At 39.4% G+C, this 27088-nt stretch overlaps 1 protein-coding gene across 2 annotated transcripts in view; it reads right to left on the bottom strand.

Annotated features, from left to right (window-relative positions):
- Window positions 1–27088, bottom strand: part of hhat (hedgehog acyltransferase) — a 226048-nt gene that overhangs the window by 178540 nt on the left and 20420 nt on the right. For both annotated transcript variants that reach the window (XM_059985793.1, XM_059985792.1), the window contains exons 3-6: window positions 24674–24787; window positions 23282–23476; window positions 16478–16693; window positions 13442–13613 (exon numbers count right to left, since the gene is read on the bottom strand). In XM_059985793.1, the coding sequence (XP_059841776.1) occupies window positions 13442–13613; window positions 16478–16693; window positions 23282–23476; window positions 24674–24787 (697 nt within the window). The remainder of the gene's footprint in view (window positions 1–13441; window positions 13614–16477; window positions 16694–23281; window positions 23477–24673; window positions 24788–27088) is intronic.

Below are 27088 nucleotides of genomic sequence, written 5' to 3'. Positions count from 1 at the left end.
CTTTCAGTGCCTTATATTGTATTAGTTGTAGTGGTTACTGAACTTTTAAAAGTCAGAGTTGTACTGCTGTTCACAATAAACTTCAACAAACTCTTCCTATCCTGAAATCTCCTCCAGCTTCATAAATATATTCACTATTCAGTTTGCAATTAGAACTGCAACCAAAGCCTCTCGAAGTCATTGCATTCCTATCTACATATTTAAGGAACTATTTTCAAGGACTACTGTTCAAGAGCATTTATTTAATTTTCAGAAATGCATTTTGAAGATATTCTTAGGTTATGAAATGTATAAAAATGAGTCTTTTCCATCTCCAAATGATCAACATGATACCCTTGGAAACATATCCAGTTGAAGATTAGGGCCGCAAATGATGTTATCTATCTCAGTGAGGTTAGCATAAGGTGACAGCGTATGTACTTATTCGGGTTAGAACAAGAATGTATTTAAATTTAAGTCTGAAGTAAGCAAAAAGCAAATTAGTTTTACCTAACAAATAATGCCAATGGCCAAGATTTTGCTACCAAATTGCAACTTTCTAAATACTTGACCTCCCCAAGGATTATAGCTGCAGAGCTCGTTCTTGCTGCAATTCCCAGTGTTTACCAGTGTGAAAAAACATAGGTTACTCTCCCAGCATGTGCCAGTCTGGAATTGGTTCAGGATCCATGACCTAATTGATATCACTGAGGTAAAGTGGCTGCAGGCTATAAAGGAAGATCCTTCAATTTAATTAATTGTGGTTTGTTCAATGCTTCTAATGATTTAAAGGAACCTTCTGAATATTTTGTTGATTATTTCACAGAATTGCAGGAGGCACATCATAAGATGCCATTGGTTCCATCAAATATGTACCAGCTTGATGAAACAGCAAGCAAGACCTATTCTTTCCTAATATCTCCTTTATTTTGTTTCTTTTTTGTGTACTTAGAAACATAGAAAACCTACAGCACCATACAGGACCTTTGGCCCACAATGCTGTGCCAAACATGAACTTACTTTAGAAATTACCTAAGGTGCCTCTACCACTGTAGCAGGCAGCCCATTCCACACACTCACCACTCTCTGCGTAAAAAACATACCCCTGACACCTTCTCTGTACCTACTCCCCAGCACCTTAAAAGTGTGCCCTCTCATGTTAGTCATTTCAGCCCTGGGAAAAAGCCTCTGACTATCCACAAAATCAATGCATCTCATCATCTTATACATATATATGTTATACCTGTCCATTTCTTTCTTAAATGTTATGATTGAATCAGCCCCCTATGCTACCCTGCCAACACATTGTAGATTTTAGCCATGTTATTTTATGTGCTCTAAACCTTTCACCAACGCAAACAGTTTTTCACAGTGTATTTGTGTAGAACATGAAGTATGTAATTTTAAATTGTCTTCCAATGTCATCTATTCCAAAACCAACCCTTACAATTCAGACAACACACACAAAATGCTGGTGGAACACAGCAGGCCATGCAGCATCTTTAACGAGAAGCACTTACAATTCAGAATCAGATTTACAGTATTATCATCGACATGTGATGTGAAATTTGTTAATTTAGCAGCAGTAGTTCAATGCAATACTTAATCTAGCAGAGAAAAAAATAACAGTAATAAATAAAATTAAAATAATAATAAATAAACAAGTAAACCAATTACGTGTATTGAATAGATTTTAAAAAGTGCATAAACAGAAATACTGTATATTAAAAAAAAGTGAGGCAGTGCCCAAAGTTTCAATGTCCATTTAGGAATTGGATGGCAGAGGGGAAGAAGCTGTTCCTGAATTGCTGATGGTGTGCCTTCAGGCTTCTGTATCTCCTACCTGATGGTAACAGTGAGAAAAGGGCACGTTCTGGGTGCTGGAGGTCCTTAATAATGGACGTTGCCTTTTTGAGACACCGCTTCCTAAAGATGACCTGGGTACTTCGTAAGCTAGTACCCAAGATGGAGCTGACTAGATTTACAACCCTCTGCAGCTTCTTTTAGTCCCGTGCAGTAGCCCCTCCATACCAGACAGTGGTGCAGCCTGTCAGAATGCTCTCCACGGTACGTCTATAGAAGTTTTTGAGTGTATTTGTTAACTTGCCAAATCTCTTCAAACTCCTAATAAAGTATAGCCACTGTCTTGCCTCCTAACTACATCGACACGTTGGGACCAAGTTAGATCCTCAAAGATCTTGACACCCAGGAACTTGAAGCTGCTCACTCTCTCCACTTCTGATCCCTCTATGAGGATTGGTATGTGTTCCTTCGTCTTGCCCTTCCTGAAATCCACAATCAGTTCTTTTGTCTTACTGACATTGAGTGCCAGATTGTTGCTGTGGCGCCATTCCACTAGTTGGCATATCTCACTCTTGTACACAATTCCAGTCTGACTACACAACCCAGGTCATTTATCTCTTGTGATGGTATTGGGTTTGCTGTCCGTGAAGTTCTGAACTCAAAGATCTTAACACCCAATCTGATATACAGTAGATAGCTCTGGGTGGCCTTACTAAAGTGCCACAGCCACCTGTTCTTCAAAGGCTAGATAATTTCATTTTCTACACCGAGTTCAGCTGCCAATACCCACATTTGAGCATGGGGCACCACTCCTTACTAAGGAGGAGATACTCCCAGCTAACAAAGTAGCATTTAACACAGTTCATTTTAGTGATACATGTTTAAATTTACATAAAATTGTCAAAACACATTTAAAACTCAGAGGATTTCTATTCTATAAAAGTCTTCCAAATTTCAAACAATTTCTAAAACACACAGGGTTTCCTATAAAATAAAAAGAGATAACAATGAGTTGTGGACAAATGAATAATCTATCACAGAAATCAAAGGCAGAGGATTTGATTCCAGTTACTCCATCTTTCAGTCATTTTTCTTGTCATTCCTTGACTATTTCTAACAAGCCTAACCACTCTCTTACACTTATAATTGGTAACTTCACACGTGACATTTTTTCAGATAATTTTGCTGAGAAGTTCACACATATGGTCTAAAAACTTCTGGGGAAAGAGTCCTAGACACCCTAAAATTAATGCTGTGAGTGCTCGCACTCTGAGTACACAGATCTCCCAACTATTAATGGATCAGCTATTTGATGTGCTAAGTGATAGTATCAGACTGGCCTGCACGCTTCCTTGAATAAAGTAACTTATCCAATGTTGTCTGGTTTGATGCAGGCCCAATGAACATAACCCCATTGTCTTACACTACATCTCTTGAAAACCCAACCCTGTGCTGATGGCCAGCAGTTTGTGCTCTATAGACAGTGCTGTCTGTTCGCAAAGCTGTTCTTTTATGTACAGATTGATTATTTCTTGCAACTTACATTAAGAATTAATGACAGGCTCTTGTTTATGACAAGAAACTGAACAAAGGAAAACTGGTTGGGAATTTAAGTTACTCAAAAACAACTCTTTGAAACTATCCCTTGAAGATTCAGGTACTGTGTTAGCAAACTAAGCTTAGCAGAGAGAAAAAAAAACAATGCATATCTATCACACCCTCTTACTTTGCTTAAGTGTGATGCCTAGAAATAGGCAAAATATTCTTGTCCTTTTAATCTATGCATATACCTATAAAGCCCATAGTTCCATATTTTTAAAATGCTTTCACAATTGTGCTGCCCTGCCATTTTTATTGATTAATATCCCCAGATGCATCTGTGCTTGTAAAATGTTTGGTTGTGCTCTCCTGCTTTCACTGCTCTCGTTCATTCTGCCAAAATATAAAACTACACATTTTCTGCAACACACACAAAATTCTGGAGGAACTCCGCAGGCTAGGCAGCATCTGTGGTAAAGAGTACAGTCAATGTTTCAGGCCGAGACCCTTCAGCAGGGCCGTGTAACTTGTCCGGGCAACTCTGAACACTTTTTGTTACATGAGCTACAGTATGTCGGTTCTGATGAGGGGCTGAAACATCAACTGTTTACTCTTCTCCAAAGATGCTGCCTGGCCTGCTTAGTTTCTCCAGCATTTTGTGTGTGTTGCTTGGATTTCCAACATTTGTAGATTTTCTGGTGTTTGTGACAACTTTCTGCATTAAATTTGAATTATGTTGTCGCGTCTATCAGCTTGGCCCTATATTCTTGAAGTCTATTGATGCTTTATTCACCAGTTCTCCAAGTCTCCAATACTTTCACAGTAAAGTAAACCTAGATCATAATTTTTAATTCATTTTAAAAAAATCTATAATGGCCTGTCTGTTTGTCTTGACAGCTGGCAAAGCTGGGTCTGGGCTTTATAAGCCATCAAAAAACTTCCAGGGCTGGATTTATCCAGTGGGTCATTAGAAGCCCTGCATTGCTGAGGGTTTCCAATATGCTCAGGCAGCTAAGCAGAAATCCACACATGTCAGGAAATAAAAGGCAGGGGATAACCACAGGCAACAATTACTAATAGAAAGTGCTAACTCAGTCTGGACTACAGTGTAACTTGTTCAGGCAACAATGAACACTTTCTGTTACTGGGCTCCTCTATATTGGCCCCTGGTAGTGCTCACAGAGTGCTAATTCCCCAAAAAGTGCTGATCCGTTACAATAGTCAAAGCCCAATCATAAAAAAAAGTAATCAAAAGTTCCCAGTTTATAAAGACATCCAGGCAGCCTGCCTGACATGGCCATATTGCTCACATTCATTCAGCCACCAAGAGCGCATTATGCCATTGTCACCTTTCAAAAACAGCACATACTGACCCTTCTGGAGATGATTCAACGAGTACATTCATTCCCACAAATGCTCTCTGAATGCTAATTCCAGAAGCACTGCACTTTCAACTTTTAAGCTTCATAGTAGTTCCATTTTCCTTGTCAATATTTCATTGCCATTTAGATAGCAATATATTTAGTATCATTTTACAGGTATGACAGGAGACATTTAAATATTCTGGAACAAGTAATGAACTTGTAATCCACATTTCATAATCCTAAATATACATGGAGCTTAGAAAAATAGAGGGCCATGGGTAACCTAAGGTAATTTCTAAAGTAAGTACATGTTTGGCACAGCATTGTGGGCTGAAAGGCCTGTATTGTGCTGTAAGTTTTCTATGTTTCTATAACAACAGCTCTGAAATGCAATATTTGTGGATTATACCTTTTCCCCCACTAGATAATTTCCAATTTTATAAAGGATAGGAGAGGTAAATGAGTTGTACAAAACCATTGCCACTATAGTTCAATGCACAAGATCCAGGTTTTCGTCAGTTCTGTCAATGCAATCAGGGCAGAATTGGAAAATGTATCAAAAAAAAAGAATCATTAACATAATTTATAATTTCAGGAATCAATGTCAAAGGTTGGAAAATTCAATTTGCTTTGAGCTATTTTCCAAATACGAATAAAACTTGCCCAGTCTCCAGCTTGAAAACGTAAGATTCCAATAACACCACTGATAACTGGAAGCATCTCCAGAATGTTTTCACTGTGTTGAGTGCAATACTATTATTTATCATATTTTGAAGGATTTTCAGAAAACTTTTGTCATTTTTATTTGCTTATTTCTCAATGCCTAGAAAAATGGAAAATTACCATCTCCACACAACTCACTCTGCTATAAAATACTAGGAATGAACATGAGGCTGGAATCCACTTGTTATTTTCAACTTTTGGGCTATTCCAAGAATAATCTTGTAGCTGTACAATCAGGACCATGTAAGGGTTCACCCCCTTGAAAAGTGCTCCAAGACCGAGATCACAGGGTCATCAGATGCTGCAGAGATTCGCAGAGGTGCAGTTTTATTCTCCCTTTCAAAAGTGTCCTTAAAAGCTTTGCGCTCATCTGGGACTAAGGCATCACAGCCCTTCATGATTTTAGATTTCACTTTGTAGGAATTATGGCCTGCAAACCCTGCCAGAGCTAACTTGCTTTGATTCCATCTCCAACTTCCATATAATCATAGAACAATTACAGCACGGAAACAGGCCATCTCGGCCCTTCTAGTCCGTGCCGAATGCTTACTCTCACCTAGACCCACCAACCTGCACTCAGCCCATAACCCTCCATTCCTTTCCTGTCTGTATACCTATCCAATTTTTTTTAAATGACAAAATCGAACTTGCCTCTACCACTTCTACTGGAAGCTCGTTCCACACAGCTACCACTCTCTGAGTAAAGAAGTTCCCCCTCGTGTTACCCTTAAACTTTTGCCCCTTAACTCTCAGGTCCTCTTGTTTGAATCTCCCCTACTCTCAATGGGAAAAGCCTATCCATATCAACTCTATCTATCCCCCTCATGATTTTAAATACCTCTTATCAAGTCCCCCCTCAACCTTCTACGCTCCAAAGTATAAAGACCTAACCTGTTTAACCTTTCTCTGTAACTAAGGTGCTAAAACCCAGGTAACATTCTAGTAAATCTCCTCTGTACTCTCTCTATTTTGTTGACATCTTTCTTATAATTTGGTGACCAGAACTGTACACAATACTCCAAATTCGGCCTCACCAATGCCTTGTACAATTTTAACATTACATCCCAACTCCTATACTCAATGCTCTGATTTATAAAGGCCAGCATACCAAAAGCTCTCTTCACCACCCTACCCACATGTGATTCCACCTTCAGTGAACTATGCACCATTATTCCTAGATCACTCTGTCCTACTGCATTCCTCAATGCCCTACCATTTACCATATATGTCCTATTTTGATTAGTCCTATCAAAATGTAGCACCTGACACTTATCAGCATTAAACTCCATCTGCTGTCTTTCAGCCCACTCTTCTAACTGGCCTAAATCTCTCTGCAAACTTTGAAAACCTACTTCATTATCCACAACACCACCTATCTTAGTATCATCTGCATACTTACTAATCCAATTTATCACCCCATCATCCAGATCATTAATGTATATGACAAACAACATTGGACCCAATACAGATTCCTGAGGCACATCACTGGTCACCGGCCTCCAACCTGACAAACAGTTATCCACCACTACTCTCTGGCATCTCCCATCCAGCCACTGTTGAATCCATTTTACTACTTCAATATCAATACCTAACAATTCAACCTTCCTAACTAACCTTCCGTGTGGAACCTTGACAAAGGCCTTACTGAAGTCCATATAGATAACATCCACTGCTTTACCCTCGTCAACTTTCCTGGTAACCTTTTCAAAAATTTCGATAAGATTTGTCAAACATGACCTTCCACGCACAAATCCATGTTGATCCAACTTTAATCAGAATTGTCTTATAGCTCTCAAAATAGTCTTTTGTAGGTTGTACCTGCACCTTGTAGAGTTCTGGATCACCGGTCTTGAATGCCACAGATCTAGACCTCAGCAGACTATAAATCTCATAGTTCATCCACAGCTTCTGGTTTGGATATGTTTGGTAAGTTCTTGAAGCACACACTCATCCATACAGGTCTTGATGAAGTCACTAGCAACTGCAGTGTATTCATTCAGATTCCAAGATGAATCCCTGAATATTGTCCAGTCCACTGATGCAAAGCAGTTCTGCAAGTTGCTCCACTGCCTCCATTGACCATAACTTCTTTGTCCATACCACAGTGCTGTCACCACCAGTACGCTGGGAGTAGAAGTACAGTCAGATGATCAGACCTCCTAAAGTGTGAGCATGGAATGGCACAGTAAGTGATCTTAATGGTGGTATAACAGTAATCAAGTGGGTTGGCAGCTCTGGTTCCACAGGCGATATGTTGGTGGTAAGTGTTTAGATACTTCTTCGAGCTGGCCTGGTTGAAATTAGGTTTGTTGTTTCATGATTGCTGATCATGGTACTCAGCTCCTGCAATGCCTGCCTGATATTGGTCTGAGAAGGACAGTTCACTACTACCAAGTTAACGGGAGAGATCTCCCTCGACAGATAAAATACTCAACACTTGACAGCTAGATGTTCTAGATCAGGTGAGCAGGATTGAGGCAGAAGTGCCATGACTGAGCATGATGATGAGTTAACATGAAACATACTCCTCTACCTTTAAAAGAGTAATCTGTCCTGTCTTATCAGTGGATGGTGAAGCATCCGAGCTGTAGCTTTTGTCCGAAATGGCTGGGGCTAGCCATCTTTCTGTGAAGCACTGTCCCGCTGGTACCACAATCTTGCTCTGAAGTCTTCAGTTTTATTTTCCAGAGACCATACATGCCAGGGAAGAGTAGCATCTTTCCTTTTGTTATAATAAGCAGCTTCCATTGTCTGCAGAAGGAACATGATCAAAGGACATTCAAAATGGAGGATCTAACTCCAGTAATGCCAGAAAAATATATTTATTTTTCCAGTAGGGAAAAGGAACAAAATCAACTTCATCAATTAAGGCTTCACTACTTCCACACCGTAGAATTGCTTCCATCAGGAATGCCAAATTAAAACTAATAGATTGTTTGCTGAGCAAATCAGTCATGCTCAGGTGCTCAATCAGGTTAATTATCTGTAATCCAATGTTTCAAAAATCATTAAATAAAAACACAAAATGCTGGCAGAACTCAGCAGGCCAGACGGCATCTATGGGAGGAGGCAGTGATGATGTTTCGGGCCGAAACCCTTCATCAGGAGTGAAGTAACATGGGACGGCAGAGAGGGGATAAGAAGTGGGGGGAGGGATGAAGTAGAGAGCTGGGAAGTGATAGGCTGGAGGGAAATGGGCTAGGGGGAAGGTGGAGAATTATGGGAAATAAAAGAGAAAGAAAGGTAGGGCTGGGGGGAGATTATAGTGGGGGGGGGGGAAGAGAGAGAAAGAGAACCAGACTAAAATAATATAGGGATGGGGGTAAGGGGGGACAGGGGTATCAACAGAGGTCTGTGAGTTGGATGTTCATGCCGGCAGGTAGGAGGCTACCTAGGTGGGAGATAAGGTATTGCTCCATCGACCTGCGTGTGGCCTCATCTTGATGGGAGAGGAGGCCATAGACAGACATGTCGGAGTGGGAGTGGTCTGTGGAATTGAAGTGTGTGGCCACAGGGAGATCCCGCCACTGCTGGAGGACTGAGTGCCAGTGTTCGGCGAAATGGTCTCCCAGTCTGCGGCGGGTCTCCCCAATGTATAAATGGCCACATCGGGAGCACCGGCGCTCAGTCCTCCAGCAGTGGCGGGATCTCCCTGTGGCCACACACTTCAATTCCACAGACCACTCCCACTCCGACATGCCTGTCCATGGCCTCCTCTACCGTCAAGATGAGGCCACATGCAGGTCGATGGAGCAATACCTTATCTCCCGCCTAGGTAGCCTCCTACCTGCCGGCATGAACATCCAAATCACAGATCTCCGTTGATACCCCTGACCCCCCTTACCACATCCATATCTATTATTTTAGTCTGGTTCTCTTTCTCTATCTTTTCTCCCCTCACTATAATCTCCCCCCAGCCCTACCTTTCTTTCTCTTTTACTTCCCATAATTCTCCACCTTCCCCCTAACCCATTTCCCTCCAGCCTATCACTTCCCAGCTCTCTATTTCATCCCTCCCCCCACTTCTTATCCCCCCTCGACCACCCCATGATACTTCACTCTTGATGAAGGGTTTCGGCCTGAAATGTCGTCACTACCTCCTTCCGTAGATGCTGTCTGGTCTGCTGAGTTCTGCCAGCATTTTGTGTTTTTATTTATTTCCAGCATCTGCAGATTTACTCGTGTGCCTTTCAAAAATCATTATTTGCATTACCTAATTGTATAATTCATTCCATGCTTTTCTTGCTTCAAAGTTAATGGCTTCAGGGATTGAAATAAAACCAAATTACTGAGGTTAAAGTGCATCTTAGTATAACTGACAGCTTGTTTAAAAAAAATTTGTCCTGCACTTGTAATTAACTGACAACTCATAAAGAAGCCACGGGGTGAAAGATATTTTAAATTAAGCAGAGCTTCATTGGCACAGCAGACTGCTCTTCCGAGATTGTACTAAAAGTATGTTATTCTGTGATTAAAGGGAGCTTTACTCTACATCTACTCATGGGTTGCCTGTCCCCGATATACACATTCAACACCAGATCAGATGCCTTTAATGGTACATTGCATTCTCTTGTACTAACCACTCACCCAAAAGAGCACAAACAACACTTTTTAAACTTTCAATAAGAAACCATAAAAGTAATGAATTTCCTGAACTAGACTCAACAATTATGTGTATTAACAAACTCATATACAGTATCCAACTTGTTGATCATTGCTCACATCAGTTAAATGATCCTCTTTTAGATCATTTAAACTTGAAGTTACCTGCATAAATAAGGTACTTCAATATTATACTGTTGGACTGGTATATCATAAAGCCAGAAATGTCTGTACAGTATCTTATAAACCCAAAATCAAAAGAGCATTTGAACCAATCACATTTTAAATATCTCCCATCTCACGCTTTGTTGCTTGGCATTGTAAATTCTATCAACAATCAGCTTTCAGACAATGTTTCAAAAATCATCATTTGACCTCAGTGGTTGAGAACATGTTGGTGTCAATTGTTAAGGAGGAGGTTATGGAGTACTTGGTGACACAGGACAAGATAGAGCGAAGTCAGTCTGGTTTTCTTAGGGGAAAATCCTGCCTGATGAACCTGTTGGAATTCTTTGAGGAGATTGCAAGTAGGATGGATAACGGGAGTGCAGTGGATGTTGTATATTTCGATGCTGAAAAGGCGTTTGACAAGATGTCACACATGAGGCTGCTTACCAAGTTAAGAGCCCATGGTATTACTGGAAAGTTACCAGCACAGCAAGAGCACTGGCTGATCAGTAAGAGGCAGCAAGAAGGAATAAAAGGATCCTTTTCTGGTTGGCTGCCAGTGACGAGTGGTGTTCTGCAGGGGTCGGTGTTGGGACCAGTTCTCTTTATGCAGTATATAAATGATTTAGATGATGGAATAGATGGCTTTGATGCCAAGTTTACAGATGATACGATGATTGGTGGAGGGGCAGGTAGCGTTCAGGAAACAGGTAGGATGCAGAAGGACTTTACAAAAAAAGCGATGAAACGGCCTTTTAAGATTGTAAACTAGTCGGTTGTTGTTATAAAAATGCAGGACACTTCCCTCTCCCTTGCCAGGGAGAGAGAGAACCTTTGGTTTGTCAATTGTCGGATGAAATTCGAAGCTTTTGGGGTAACTTTGGTCTGTGTTTTTGCTATGGCTTAACACATGCTTGGGCTCAGTGATGGTACCGATGTGCATTTATTTTTGCTGGTGGGGGTGAGGGGGGATCGTTGCTTGCTGCCGCTTATGTGTGGGAGGGGGGAACTGGGGGGGTACTCTGGGGTTCTCACGTTTAACTGTCGTTCATTCTTTGGGGCACTTCTCTGTTTTTGTGGATGTTTGTAAAGAAAAAGCATTTCAAGATGTATACATTTCTCTGACATTAAATTTGACCTTTGGACCTTTGACTCAGATTAGGAGAATGGGCAAGAAAGTGTCAAATGAAATACAATGTTGGAAAATGCATGGTCATACACTTTGGTAGAAGAAATAAATGAGCAGACTATGTTCTAAGCAGAGAGAAAATACCAAAATCTGAGATGCAAAGGGACTTGGGAGTCCTTGTGCAGCACACCATGAAGGTTAACGTGCAGGTTGAGTCAGTGGTGAGGAAGGCAAATGCCATGTTAGCATTCATTTCAAGAGGTCTAGAATATAAGAGCAATGATGTGATGCTGAGGCTTTATAAGGCACTGGTGAGGCCTCACCTTGAGTATCTTGAGCAGTTTGGGGTTACATCTAAGAAAACACTCACTGGCATTGGAGAGGGTTCAAAGGAGGTTCACAAGGATGATTCCAGGAATGAAAGGCTTAACATATGAAGAAAGTTTGATGGCTGTGGGCCTGTAGTAACTGGAATTTAGAAGCATGAGGAGGGGATCTCATTGAAACCTTTCGCATGTTGAAAGGCCTTAACAGAGTAGATGTGGAAAGGATGTTTCCCATGGTGAGCGAGTCTAGGACAAGAGGGCACAGTCTCAGGGTAGAGGGACATCCACTTAAAACACAAATACGGAGAAATTTCTTTAGCCAGCAGTGGTAAATATGTGGAATTTGTTACCACAGGCAGCTATGGAGGCCAGGTCACTGGGTGTACTTAAAACAGAGATTGATATGTTCATGGCATCAAAGGTTACAGGGAGTTGGACAGAGGAGAGAAAAAAAAGTATCCACCATGATTGAATGGCAGAGAAGACTCAATAGGCCAAGTGGTCTAATTCTGCTCACATGACTTATGGTCTAAGAAAAATCACATTGCCCTCTCGCAGATGTTACTACACTCTTGCCTTTGGTTTAACTTTTGCCTTCATTATAAACAGGGGCATTATATACATCATATTTTGTTGGACTGTACATCAACACCTAGTACAAAACATTTCTTCAAAACCATGGCATTTTATTTCACATGTATAATAGTCTCCACCATGGAAGGGTGGTGGTACATCTACAGTGGTTAAAAATTTAGGCCTGAATGGGACAATTTAAAATTTATTATGCTGTGGATGTCTATTTAGAAGTTGTATTATATAGAATACTATGTATATAGGGTGTCGGGATGGAGATATGTCTCTATCAAAGGAGTTGACACTATTGGGCAAGATGCATCACCTGCTTAGCCCCCCCAGGTAAGGGTCACGTGAAGCCATGGGAGCAGGTAGTGGATGGTTGTATGAGCAGCTGGTTCATATCACAAGTCCTGGTTTTGCGACCACTGACACCACAGACAGTCTCTGAAAAGTGCAGATGGTAGATGCGGTTACCTATCTTGCCAAGACACTGCCCAGAAGAAGGCAATGGCAAACCACTTGTGTAGAAAAATGGAAAGACCGTGATCACCTACATCAGAAAACATGGCACATAATGAACGAACGAATTGCCTCTATAACATGCCTCTGTTCAGGTGATAAGCTGAGGTAAATAAATATCTATCAATTTCTTCCTCCATTATTTCTCTCTTTATTTGGACTGCTTCAGTTCATAACTATTATGCTGAGATATAGTGGTATTTGAACATGTATAAATTAAAGAAATAAATTTCCTTTCCTTGCAAACCACAGCAATAAATATGTCAAAGCCATAGATCTAGCTAATCCCTTTGACACCAATCACGTTATTTTCTCCCTGTCACATTTAGGTAGAGTTTTTCTGCTTCATACAATTACAAAATGTGACAAACCCTTACAAAATCATCACTTTGGTCACCCACTCCCGATGTCTCCAGCTTTGACTCACTCATTCTTGCCCGATCATGGAGCTATGAAGCATTTTATGATGCTTCACTACAAAGTTACTAAATAAACGACGCTGTCAATTTTTGAATTTAACAATTCCACTCCAGCATCCTGTTGTCAAGCCATAGATTTTCAATTCAGAATCACATAGAATCATTTACTTTCAAACCACCAGATACCCATAATACAAAAAGAGCCAATACTCAGGATTACAAATATTATAAAATGCAGCTTTTTTGCTAAGAAAATTTATTGCCCTTTTCATTAAATAGAAGCATTACACTAACCTAATGTCCAATAAGAAGCAGATTCCAGTATCATTTCTTGATGCTGGATGGCGTGAATGTACATGAAGTGAAGCATGGACTCGGTGAGCCACCACCAGAAGAAAATGCGCACTGCACCCAGGAACAAGCGCACAAGATCTGCTTTTGGCACAGATGTCTCTGTTCTCTGCATCTGCCATTTGAAAGATAAAAATGAGTGATTCCAAATACAAGCGTAGAAAAGCAATCAAGTAAATTGTTTTGCTTTTGACATCTGTATTTCCCTTTAATCTGGACAAGTAGTACCCATGTATAAAAAGTGCAACACATTTAAAGAAATGTGTTTGTGCATCGTTTCAGATGTTTTGCAGTTTATTATACCTCCTTTATTCTGAAAACATGCCTTATAAACCCATTGTAACTAGAAAATTCTGGCATTGAACAATGATTCAAACAACAAGAAGATTGTTTAACATTCAAGATTGTTTAATGTTATTTCCAGTACACAAGTGTAAAGGAAAACAAAATAATTGTTACACCGGATCCGATGCACACAACAAAACAACTCAATAAGATAAGGAACACCATGGGATTGATTTCAAGAGCCATGAAGTAATATTACAGCTATACAAGACCTTGGTCAGACCCCACTTGGAGTACTGTGCTTAGTTCTAGTCACCTCACTACAGGAAGGATGTGGAAGCTATAGAAAGTGTGCAGAGGAGATTTACAAGGATGTTGCCTGGATTGGGGAGCATGCCTTATGAGAATAGGTTGAGTGAACTCGGCCTTTTCTCCTTAGAGTGACAGAGGATGAGAGGTGACCTGATAGAGGTGACCAGATGATGAGAGGCATTGATCATGTGGATAGTCAGAGGCTTTTTCCCAGGGCTGAAATGGCTAGAACGAGAGAGCATAGTTTTAAGGTGCTTGGAAGAAGGTAGAGGGGATGTCAAGGGTTTAAGTTTCTCACACAAAGAGTGGTGGGTATGTGGAATACATTGCTGGCCATGGTGGTGGAGGTGGATGCAATAGGGTCTTTTAAGAGACCCTTGGATAGATACATAGAAGTTGGAGAAATAGAGGGCTATGCGGCAGGGTAATTCTAGGCAATTTCTAGAGTAGATTACTTGGTTGGCACAATATTGTGGCTGAAGGACTTGTAATGTGCTGTAGACTACTATGTTCTATAATAATAATATACAATAAATATAAAGACATGATAGCTTATAAATATACGTAGATTGACTGTATGTCCATAAAGTGACACTAGGCACAGGATTGTCTGTACATCAGGTGATAGATAGGAAATGATGAAGTTAGTAGTAGTTGGGAAACTGAAGGGGTAAGTTACTGGGTGTAGGTGTTGTTCAGCCTTACTGCCTGGGGAAAGTAATTGTTTTGAGTCTGTTGGTCCTGGTGTGGATGCTATGCAGCCTCCTTCCTGATGGGAGTGCCACAAACAGTCAATGAGCAGGATGAGTGGAATCCTTCATGATGTTACAGGCCCTTTACCGCTGCCTTTCTGTCTACACGTCCTTGATGGCAGGTACACTGGTACCAGTGACGAGCTGGGCAGTTTTGACTACCAGTTGTGGAGTCTTCCTGTCTGACACAGTGCATTTTCCATACCATGCAGAGATACTGCTCTTTGGGATGCTCTCAACTGCACGTCTGTAGAATGATGTGAGTATGGATGTGCAAAGCCCAACACTCTTCAGTCTCCTCTGAAAGTGAGGCAATGGTATGTTTTCCTATGTTTAAAAAATTCCCAATTGCTTTGTCTGATTACTAGGCCAACTTCTAGTGTGCCTCCTACACTTGTTAACCAGTCTTACATTAATGATTTGTAAGCTGTCCACTTGTTTATTATCATAGATCTTCAACCATCAGGTTAATTTGACTGGTGATCTTTCCTTTCAGTTAGTCCTGATGAAGGGTCTCGGCCCGAAATGTCGCCAGCGCTTCTCCCTATAGATGCTGCCTGGCCTGCTGCGTTCCACCAGCATTTTGGGTATGTAGGTTCATTTGACTGTCAAGTTCCCCCACAGTGCTGTAGAGTGCCCAAATTCTGATTTGTTTTTTTAATTCACGTACACCAGAAAGAAAAACAAGCCCTCTGCTGAAAAGCAAGCTCTAGCAATTCATTCAGACAAGTGAGAACAGTTTAGGAACAGCTAACTCATCTTGAAATCAGAGATAATACTCAATTCCTTTACTTTTAGGTGTTGAGGTCTTCTGCTCTATTTGGATATTCTTCCATCTTCAGAGAGAAGTTTATAAAACTGTCCACAAGCTTGTTGTAGTTAAGCACATGTGTTTCATTTTGCAATGATAGAGAAGATTAAACAGTATTGTTCCTGGAGGCCCTGAGCTGAATACCCTTCCATTCCCCAGAAACGTAGCTTAGTTGCCGTCAGAATTCAATAAACTGTATTTATTCATATGCTTCTGTTATGCTTCCATGGTATTTCTCTTTCACAAATACCCGAATTACCAGTGGGAAACAAACACACTGAAGTTTTGAAGTAGCATTTAAAATGTTGTAGCTGTGTCACAAGTCAGGGAGTTTCAAAAGTAAAGACAGAAAGCTAGAAAAGTCCAAAATGGTAGCAGCACCGCCAGCCATGGTTACTGTTCCCAATTAAATACAAATATAAACTGCATTTATGTAATGCATTTCAAGTCTAGTAACTATTGCTATATGGCCAATTTAACAACCAGCATCCCAAATGAGCTATTTAAAACAAAATGTTTGAGCAACATTGTAAAAACGATTTACTAAAAACTGGCTAATATCAACATGGTCCCTTTGGTATATTTGAAAACACTTTGGCTACAACACACCACAATATTTGATACCATAAGTTCCAGCTTTATATTTTAAAGCAGGTGATCTGCTTCCAAAGAATATGTACACGACGCTGGAAGAACTCAGCAGGTCAGGCAGCGCTGAGTTCTTCCAGTGTCGTGTACGTATTCTTTGATCCACAGCATCTGCAGTTGTATTTTTGTGTTTTGATCTGCTTCCAAAAATGTGTGAATAGGTGAACTCACCTGTTTATTAAAGTCATCATAGCATATGATGGGTCCATTGTGAAATACAGGATAATAGAAAACGTAAGCCAGCAGCCAACAGAAGGATCGACAATGCCTCTGAGGAGAGCCATGGTCCCAGCAATACTCCAGACAAAAGCTTGTGTAACGTAGATTGCAAAGAGCCAAGCAGAATAACAGCAGGAAATATTCATTCTCTGTCTCATACCAGCGTTTCTGAATCAAAAAGCAAGTATCAGTTAGCTACCATGAACATAAAACTTTAAAAGCACAGTCCTATTCATAATCCGGAAAGGCAATGAGATTTTGAATAGAACTGTGTTACTTATTACTTGCAACCAAGTTATAATGAAGTAATCGAAAAACCAGTCACTGTTCTTTATAACTGGATTCCGGGGATTCAGCAGCATACACAGAGAAGTCAAAATTCAGTGGAGTTTTATCAGCTGAACACCAGCAATTCTGGTCAGAGGCACTGACCCTGGACAAGCAGGGCTCACCTTCATATTTATCTCAGCTAGACACAGGCGACTTAGGACAATCCCCATGTATAGTCCCCAACTGAAGAGCCACGTAGCCAATGTGGGCTTCCAGCAGAACTCTACTTCCCCGCTCAAAGATAATCCTGATTGCTAAACCAAGGCCAGATGAGTATTAAAGTAAAGGCAGATTTAAACTTGAGTGTGTAGGTTTAGCTTATATGTTTTACAAAGAACAACAGAATTTTTGCTGTACTGCACGAGTAATTTAGTAGTAAATGGGATGCTCGGCTTGCAGAATGAAAACGGAAAGCAAGTTTTCAAAACTCCCTATAAATTGCATCGATGAGACTTATGCGTGTTGTCAAGGCAAGGACCTAAAGTAATGGCAACTAGTTAGTGTCCAAACATATGTTGAAAACCATTGTATGGCATTGTATGCAACTCGTGCTTTCATCGATGTGCCACCAAAGTCTAAGAAGAAAACCGTGATATCCCTGACAATGCAGCAAGTGATCAGGTTCCTGGTAAAACTATCAGTAGCCACAAAAAAACCATTGCTGTAGATGATAGAACTTGCAGGGCATTTTAATTAGATCTTCCAAACCAGCCGGCCAATAGGAACATAAATTATGCATACATTTCTAGATGAAATACTAACTGTTCTTCTGGATCTGTGCTGGATTCTGTAAAAGTTAAGATTACAAATAGACTGCTGAATCCTAAAAAAGAAACTAATCTTGCCCGCTTAGAAAGTCAGTACTACCCAGAACTATAAGCTCAAATGTTTCCTAAAGAATTACTGATTTATACTGTAAGTAATAGATCTTTTCTATAATCATAATGTCTCTTCAATTATTACAGCATCCTTTGTCTAGTTTTCCAAACTGCACTAATAGTTAATGAGAAATACTTTAGCTTCAGTGGAGGAGGACCAGCACCCCAGTCTCCTTGAATGAAACTGTAATGAACTCCATCCCCACCTACTGGACTCAACATGAATAGAAAGAAAATCTTGGCAAATGCTCTATTTAAATTTCACACAATTCTTTAAGTTGGATTTTGAATTTGCAACATTCATATCCATGATGATAGCTTTAATAAATCAGTTCCTGTGTCTCAGCTACACCCACTTCCAAGGGTCTGTCAACAGCTGAAAATCACACTAGCAGTAGGAGGTGGAGATAACTAGCAACTTTTAGGATGAATAAGGCCAATGAATTGATTATGATGCCACAATTGCTGCCTTCGGGCATGACTACTATATACTGCTTGTCCATTATAAAACCTGAAATCCAAGCCATCGTTTGCCTCGGGAGATTTTTGCTTGTTTGCATTTTCATTTCTGCTTGCAACATCTTATTTTATGCGTTGGTTGTTTATGCTGCATTAGCACTTTTACTTCTCTCTGTAGCTAAGAAATTATTTTAATCTCAGTTATTGCGATACATGGGCATTTTTTTCCTGGTAACAGCACACTGAATGGATGTGAAGGACAAGGAATCATAAAGGAGCTGGCGGCAATATCTTCACCCAAAAAAGATACGGAGCTTGGGGGGCTGATAGACTTCAGCTACAACAGACAATGGTCAAATCATCCCCCTATTAATCTGGCAGTGTTCAAGAGAAAAAATGTTGCCTCAACTGGTGCTCATATGGTTTCTGATCACAGGGAAAAGCACTGTGGCAGTGCAGTAACTCATTTAGTGCAAAAGAACACACATGATTTTTGGAAACTATACATCCCTGGCTGCAAAGGCTGAAAGAAATCTCTAAGCTGGGAGCTACAGTTACTGGTTGCTGTCCCACATCCACCACCTTCATTTGCAATCACCATGCATTTTTAACATCAAGCATGAAATGGTACTCCCAGGATGTGTGGGTCCGTCACTGCTGAGGATTACATACTTGTTGAGCTCTGCAAGGCATGTGTGTGTGCAGTACTGATGAGCACATTTACCTTTGCTCTCCTTCAATTACAGCCAGTTCGAGTGTGCCACTAATTTGCCTCCAGATTTCAATTTTGGAAACAGCAAAAGTAATTGCCATTCCTTGTCTTTATTCTCAATCAAGGTCCATTTATATTTCATGCCTCTGCTCTTTGCTTCAATCACAGAACTCTCAGTCGGAACGGGTTTACCTAACCTGTCAGTATTTTGAAGCATGTGCAATCAGTCTTTTAAAAATCTTCTGGTCAATAGGAAAACTGTACAACACCCCACTTACAGAATGAACAAGCAACTATGCATAACGGCCAAAGCCATTATTATGGCAGACAATATTATACAATGTCCTCATTATGTGAACCAAGTTTCACAGTGTATGTGAGACACGATGATCAGCGTTAGAAGGAAAAGTATATCTGCGAGGTCCTTCACAATGTGAAGATCAGTGAGTATCTCATGGAATCCTAAGCACCAAGAGTAGAATGTATAATCTCAGAGGTGCTGTATCTTGCCAGAAAGAAGAAACAAGTGTTTTCTTTTTCACAATGGTTTTTTCCCATTTTTAAACTATGTGAAAGGATATTGTTGTATATGAAGTGGAGTTTAAACATTTATTTTATTGATCAAGAACATTCTGTTATCAATTTCTTTAAAATTAAAATAATTGGCCACAATACCCTTCTGAGGCCTGGACACAAATACAGTTATCTCCAAATTATGCAAACTGGAAATAGAAATTCGAACATATTTAGACAAAGATTCTTCTGTTAATGCATAAAACATTGGAGCAGAATTAAGCTATTCAGCCCATTGAGTCTGCTCCACCATTGCTGAATTATTATCCCTCTCAATTCCATTCTTCTGCCTTTTCCTAGTAAGCTTTGATGCCCTGACTAATCAAGCAAACTCTGCTTTAAATAAACCCAATGACTTGCCTCTACATCTGTGGCAAGGAATTCCGGAGATTTATCACTCTCTGGCTAAAGCAATTCCTTCTCATCTCTGCATTCTGAGGCTGTGCCCTCTATTCCTAAACTGCCCCACTATAGGAAACATCCTCTCCACGTCCACTCAATTTTTCAATATTCAATAGGTTTCAAAGAGATCCCCCTTCATTCTTCAAAAATCCAGTGAGTACAGGCCCAGAGCCATCAAATTAACCCTTTAATTCCAAGGAATCATTCTTGTGAACCTCCTCTAAACCGTCTCCAATGCCAGCACACCCTTTCTTAGATATGGGGCAAAAACTACTCACAATGCAACCACTGTAATAAAATGAACTTCAGACATCCTGTGAAAATAGTGAAAGCCACATCACTAGGCCTCCATTCCATCTAATTCTGAATATACAGAAATACCCAATTAAAATTACTATTATTATATATAACCTATATAGATTATGTCTAATATGAACTGGGAATGCACTTATAATCTATCTGCATTCTTCAAAGTAGTTCCATACACAAATTAATTATAAATTACTGCTCACATAAAACACAAGCACCTAAAAGGAACAATGGTCCATAACCTCACTAAACTTGGTCCTTCATTCAATTAGTCCATGGATGTAACTCCATACGCATTCCACTCAGCCATTCTAGCTATATCCCGATTTTCTTAGTACCCAAATAGTACTCAACAGTTATCCCCTTACTGTGAAGCTAGTAATCGTAATTACAGATTCTTCAACCAGAAAAAGGGTTGTTATGAACCAACCCTACCTACCAAAAATTTTGTTTTAGTGAGATCACTTTTTAAAGTTAAATCACAGAAAACCCTCCCATCCGTCCAACAATCTGTTTAATTCCCTACCATCAGGCAGGAGGTACCGTCGCATTAGGATTGCTAGGATGGGAAACAGCTTCTTCCCCAAGGCTGTGATATGACTGAACTCTCTGCCACCATCCAGATCTTACCACGTCTGAAGCACCAGTAGCACTACACTACTAACATGTATACCTTGTGCCATAAATACAGCTTATTATTTGTTAATTCATGTTACTATTACTTTATGCATTGTGTGTGGGTTATACGTACTGTACTGAGCAGCTCCGTCTGCAGAAATGGTGTTTTGTTTGGCGGTATACTCACATATGGTTGAATGACAATAAACTTGAATTTAAACTTGAGGAAAATAAAGACTCATTCAACTCAACCTCCTCTCACTAAATAGCCTAGCATTCCAGGAATCATCTAAAAAACTTCTGGCTCACACTCCCAGCACCATCCACTCCATATTCTTCCTCGGGCAGGGTGAGAAAAAACTATGTGCTATACTTATCTATGGGCCCGAAGTCATATATAGTGTAACAAATTTTCCTTACCCTTAATAACCAAGCCTCTTGAGTAAAGGCCAACAGACTACTGTTTTCCCAATCACTTGATATGTATTTGCATATTCATTTTCTAATAAGTATTTATGATCCCTACAATCCAATTAATGACAAATTTGTCTCACTTTCTATTTTACTATTCTTTTTACCGTAATAGATAAATTAATTTGGATCATGATCCAATCTGCCACTACTTGCACCCAAACATTTCGCAAACATTTCACAGCTTAGTTTATAATGTCAGCAAACCTGGATGCACAGCTGAAGGTAAACTCTCGGGCTTATGACAGGGATTCCTTCTACTATGGCAGGAAATGCGAAATGAAGTTTACTCTATAAAGAACACTGCCAAGAAGCAGAAAGGTAAATTATTAAAGAACGGTGTCCTCAGCCAGATCAATAACAACTGTCTTTCTGAATAAGACAGACAAATTGTGCACCTTAACAGATTGTCAAATTGCATAATGTTTTCAAGAAAAACAAAACCTCACATACTTTGAAACAAGAAAGTGTTGTTATCTAACTTCAAATATTTTATAATATTTTTAATATTTTACAATTATTAAATAATGTTTTAAAGATATTGTCAGGAACCTGGCTGGAACCAATATATACATTACATTAAAATAAACTTAATGTACATTAAGACCAAAGTGACAAAAGGAGATTGAAAGTCGCTGGCACTCAGAGGCACCTGGATGCCCTTCTACCCAAATCACTGACAGATAAGGCAAAAGTTACACTTGCATTTATTACGAAGTGTGTTTTGATACAAAAATAAAGATCTCTTCTTGATATATGTGGGCTCCTGGTCACACTTCAAGTGGAATATTTTCTGCAGGACTGCTTGGCCTGAACAGACTCGGATTAAGAGATACACAAACAAGGGGAACCAGATCTCTCCTGATACAAGTGGCTTCACTATGAGGAGAATTAAGCAGACTGGGCTTATTCCGTTTTAAGTTATAAGAATGAACAAAGGTCTCATTGACACATAGAAAAATCTTTATGAGGCTTGATAATTCTGCTGGTGGCATAACTAGAATCATAGGTCACTGCCTCAAAAGACACAAAGGGTACTGAGGATACTGGAAATCTAGAGCAATACACACAATGTGCCAGAGCAACTCAGCAGCTCAAGCATCATCTCTGGATGGGAATAAACAGCCTGTGGTTCGGGCTGAGATGAAGTTCTCTATCCTGATGAAGGGTCTCAGCCTGAAATGTTGACTGTTTATTCCCATCCATAGATGCTGCCTGACCCACTGAGTTCCTCCAGCACACTGTGTGCATTACTCTATTGCAAAATATTCAGATAGAGATACAAATAAATGTCGTCACTTAGAGTCAGTTAAAAATTGAAGACAAAGGTGGTGGAATAGGTCCAAGGGATAGAATAGTCTGTTATTTTTGTATTTTGTTTTTAGTGAATGTTATCATGAAGCCTTGTGATTACCTATTTAATAGCACGTTACCTAAATCTGTCAATCACCTCTTCCACTTCATATCACTCTCATGAAATTGGACTTCTCGTATAATAAGATGGACTCTTCTGAGCTACCTCGTTACGACCTTGCACTTTATCCCTTACCTGCACTGCAGTTTCTTCTGAAAGCTCTTACACTTCAGTTTGCATTGTTATTAACTTGTTCTAGCTCACTGCATGATGAAATGGCGGAGCAGACTCGATGGGCCAAATGGCCTAATTCTGTTCCTATATCTTATGGTCTAATGCTCTGTGCAATGATTTGATCTGTATAACAGCATGCAAGACAGGCTTGGTTCTTGCGACAATAAGAAGCCAATAACAATACACCATGTGATATTCTAAGTAATTTGTTGTTTTATGCGCATGCTTATAATTAACAATGGCAAAGTAGGCCAGCTGATTCTAGAAGCAGTTTATAAGCTGCAGAATTATCTGCAAAATAAGTGAAGCATAATTAGTAATTAAGTAGTCGTTCACTAGTTTTATTATTGATTTCAGAAAGTCTATAAAATCAAGATTTATCAGCTTTTCTGCACATTTATATTTCACATTCTTACCAGAATTCTTCCAAGAGAGTCAATTTGTAAGCTGTACAGCAGTAAAACTGAGCAGAGCCAGGAAAACACAGGCACTCGCAACTGGGCCACAGCAAAGGAGATGAGCAAGTGCAGCATTATTACTGCCTGACCTTTATAGCCAACTGTAATGAAACAGGCCAACATCCCATAGATCATAAACAACCACATCCTAAACTGAAGAGAAAGAATTCTTATATTACTATTGTGAAAATACCTTCAACCTTTCCTCATAGCCCTGCTTCTCTTGTGCGTTGGTGCAAGCAAGTTGTATTTTAATACTTCTGAAAGATAGCAACCTTAAGATTCAAATTTGTTTTAGTAGAATTTGTTAAATATATAAAATACTAATTGTCAGTTTATGAAGTGAAAGAGCATAAATTATTAAAATAATAATGTCACAATATAAGAAATAAGCAATTGGAAATTGGATTACAAAATTATATGGTAGTTTCACTCTATTCAGTCCTTAGAAGTAGTTAACTGCATGATTTTTCAATGTAATGATATCCATTTTGGAATTCATAATCATAAACAAGGTTGAAAGAGTACAGAAAAAATTTACAAGGATGTTGCCAGGTCTGGAGGACCTGAGTTATAAGGAATGATTGAATAGTTTGGACTGTATTCCTTATAAAGCAGAAGTTTGAGAGCATATTTGATAGAGGTATATAATATTATGAGGGATATAGATAGGGTTAATGCAAGCAGGCTTTTTCCACTGACTTTGGGTGGGACTTCAACCAGAGGTCATGTGTTAGGGGTGAAAGGTGAAAAATTTAAGGGGAACATGAGGGGAAACTTCTTCACTCAGAGGGTCATGAGAGCTTGGAATGAGCTGCCAGCACAAGAGGCACACGCAATCTTGATTTCACTATCTGAGAGAAGTTTGAATAGGTACACGGATAGTAGAGATATGGAGTACTATGACCCCGGTGCAGGGCGATGGGAGTAGTCAGTTTAAATGGTTTTGGTATGGACTAGATGAGCCAAAGGACCTGTTTCTGGGCTGTACTTTGCTATGACTCTATAATTTCAAAAACAAATGCCGTATTAAAATATATGTGCGTTCATACATACATACATACACACACACACATATTTTAAGCATACCCCCTGTGCATTTGCATATTTTCATAACTACTAGCAAATTAACAGCACATAACTCATTTCCTTTGAGCTTAATCTAATATAAATTTTTACACTTTGAAATAGTACATTGAAATTCATTATACACACTATGTTTTGTTAAAAAGAAGGCATATGTGCCAGTAGAAAAAATATACAAAGCTAGATAAGGTTTTTTTTTCTCAGAAAGGCACCACCCTACCCGATCACTGAGCTCCCCAGTAATACCACTTTAATAATACAAACCTTTGGAAAGAAGGCATTGGACACTTGTGAAACGATTATGTGACCAAGGAGAGTCCACAGCAACAACTTCTTTACCCACTCTGTCCAAAAGCTCCATTCAAAGTCTGTTGGGTCCTGAAAAGCAAGGATGAGTTCTCTAAAATATCTTAACAAATGCAACAACCAATATATTTTTGTTTCTTTGCCAGAACAGCAGAAAGGAAATAATAATCAGCATCACAGACAAGGTATATTCCATTTCCACACAAATTTCTTGAGCACATGCACACTTTTCATCAGCAGCTATTAGTAAGTACAGAGAATAAATACTGGATATTGACCCATTTTGGTTTCCTTCCTCCACAACTGCATGTGCTCTACAGAGAGTACAGGGTCAATTAGGCATCAAATCTGCAAATAAATGGAATTAATGTGAGCCAGGTTTTCTTGAGATTTCCCAAGGATAGATTTTTGTAGGAGCTTTAATTGGATTAATGGAAGAATTTTTTAATATAACTGTCCATCAACTACTATTTATTAGTTTTTATTCACAATATTTTCCAAACACTGATCCCACTAGACATATGTGCCTTCAACTTCCTAGACTACATGTTCCACCACTTTCTTTCCAAAACCTATCTTAATGACCAAGCTTTTAGTCAACTCCTTAATACTTCCCTTTTGGCTCAGTGTCTATCAATGCTTGATTCCTTCTCTGGTAACATCTTAGGATATATTTCCTTAATTAACAGCACAAAATGAATGTCTGTCTTGCTGTTGCTGAATCCATTTAGCATACATTGATTATTTCCTCTTAGCACGTTAATATGGATTTCTTTCATGTTCTTTTCAGAACATGTGTGTTTGAAAACCTGTCTAAACTTTCTAAATTATTTCACCTCAGTATTGGCTAAATATATTTTCCAATTCTGAAAATTCAGAAGAGGATGTCCACCTTTCCACCCCGACAAGTTTTTTCACACTTCTAATCATTATATTTTGTGCTTTGTTTAATTAATGTTATGAGCAAGTCTTTTGTGTAACATAAAGTCATATCCAAAGTGTAGATAAAGTAGAATTTAATCTTGCATTTATAAAGATACAAAGTGATACTTAAGGGTAGCAGGAGCCAAGATCCCAAAGTGCAGACAATGTTGGTTGATGGATAAACACTGCATTTGGCCCTTATCTATTCTTCTTTAACATAGGACAAGGCATTCTTAATATCACAGGAGAGAGAACATGGAGCCTTTTAGCTAAATGAGAGTAGCAGCAGTGATGCAAAAGTCTCCTGGAACTGCACAGTCACCCTTTAGTCAATGCTCAAATCTCTGAAGCAGGTCTTAAATCTGCAAAACTCATAGTCAAAGGCAAGTGTCCTAACCAAAAGCTACAAGTGACAGTAGTCTTATTAATGCCAAAAGAATATGACTGAACAATGCATTTAAATAAACCAATCAACACACTTTGGAAGAAATGTATATCTGTTATTGAGTATCCCAAGTTTGTTAGTACAGGTGTTCCCCCTCCTCTTACAAAGGTGGAGCATTCCTATGAAACCTTTCTTAAGCTGAAATAGTGTAAAGCGAAAAACCTTTAATTTATATGGGAAAAATTTTCGTAAATGCGAAAATCCTCTTTGTACAATTGGCCCTCCTTATCTGCAGATTCCGCATGCACAAATTCAACCAACCATGAATCGCAAAAACCCAGAAGTGCTCTTCCAGCACTTGTTGTTCGAGCATGTACAGATTTTTTTTTCCTGTCATTATTCCCTAAACAATGCAGTATAACAACTATTTTACATAGCATTTACATTGTATTAGGTATTATAAGTAATCTAGAGATAATTTAAAGTATACAGGAGGATGTGCGTGGGTTATCGTGCATCGGGATTGAAAAAAATTGGAAGTTCTCTTACTAAGTAAGTCGGAACACATACATCTGGTATTATTTAGTGTCAGTTAGTCAAACGTTTGCATTTGCATATAGTATATATTTTACCTTTCTATGCATATAAAACACTTAAGAACATATGTTTCAGCGCCAGGCTCGGGAAGTTTCCGAGTTCGATCTAGTGACAGATCGCTATGGAGTGCACTCTCCATCATGCCGGGTTGATGTAGAAGATCAAAAATCCAAAAACCCAAAACCCAATAATTAAACCACTGCGTTGCTTCGTAATAATTGTAGCTTTCATTGGAGCAGAGCCTTTCTCACTTTAAAATTGTTCCAATCTTTGACCTACGTAGCCTAGCGCTTTTCCAATGACCGATGGTGTTTCACCTCTTTCCAATCACTTTATTATTTCCACTTTATTTTCAATCATGATCGTGATTATTTTCGCGAACAGAAACACTGCACATTCAGAGCTCTGGCGCTGGGTCCTAATGTCCACCGCACTCAGACAGGTTAAATAAGGTCTGGGGTTCCACT

This window comes from Hypanus sabinus, chromosome 12 (genome assembly GCF_030144855.1).
Source record: "Hypanus sabinus isolate sHypSab1 chromosome 12, sHypSab1.hap1, whole genome shotgun sequence".
NCBI lineage: Eukaryota > Metazoa > Chordata > Chondrichthyes > Myliobatiformes > Dasyatidae > Hypanus > Hypanus sabinus.
This window is presented reverse-complemented; position numbering and strand designations above follow the sequence as displayed.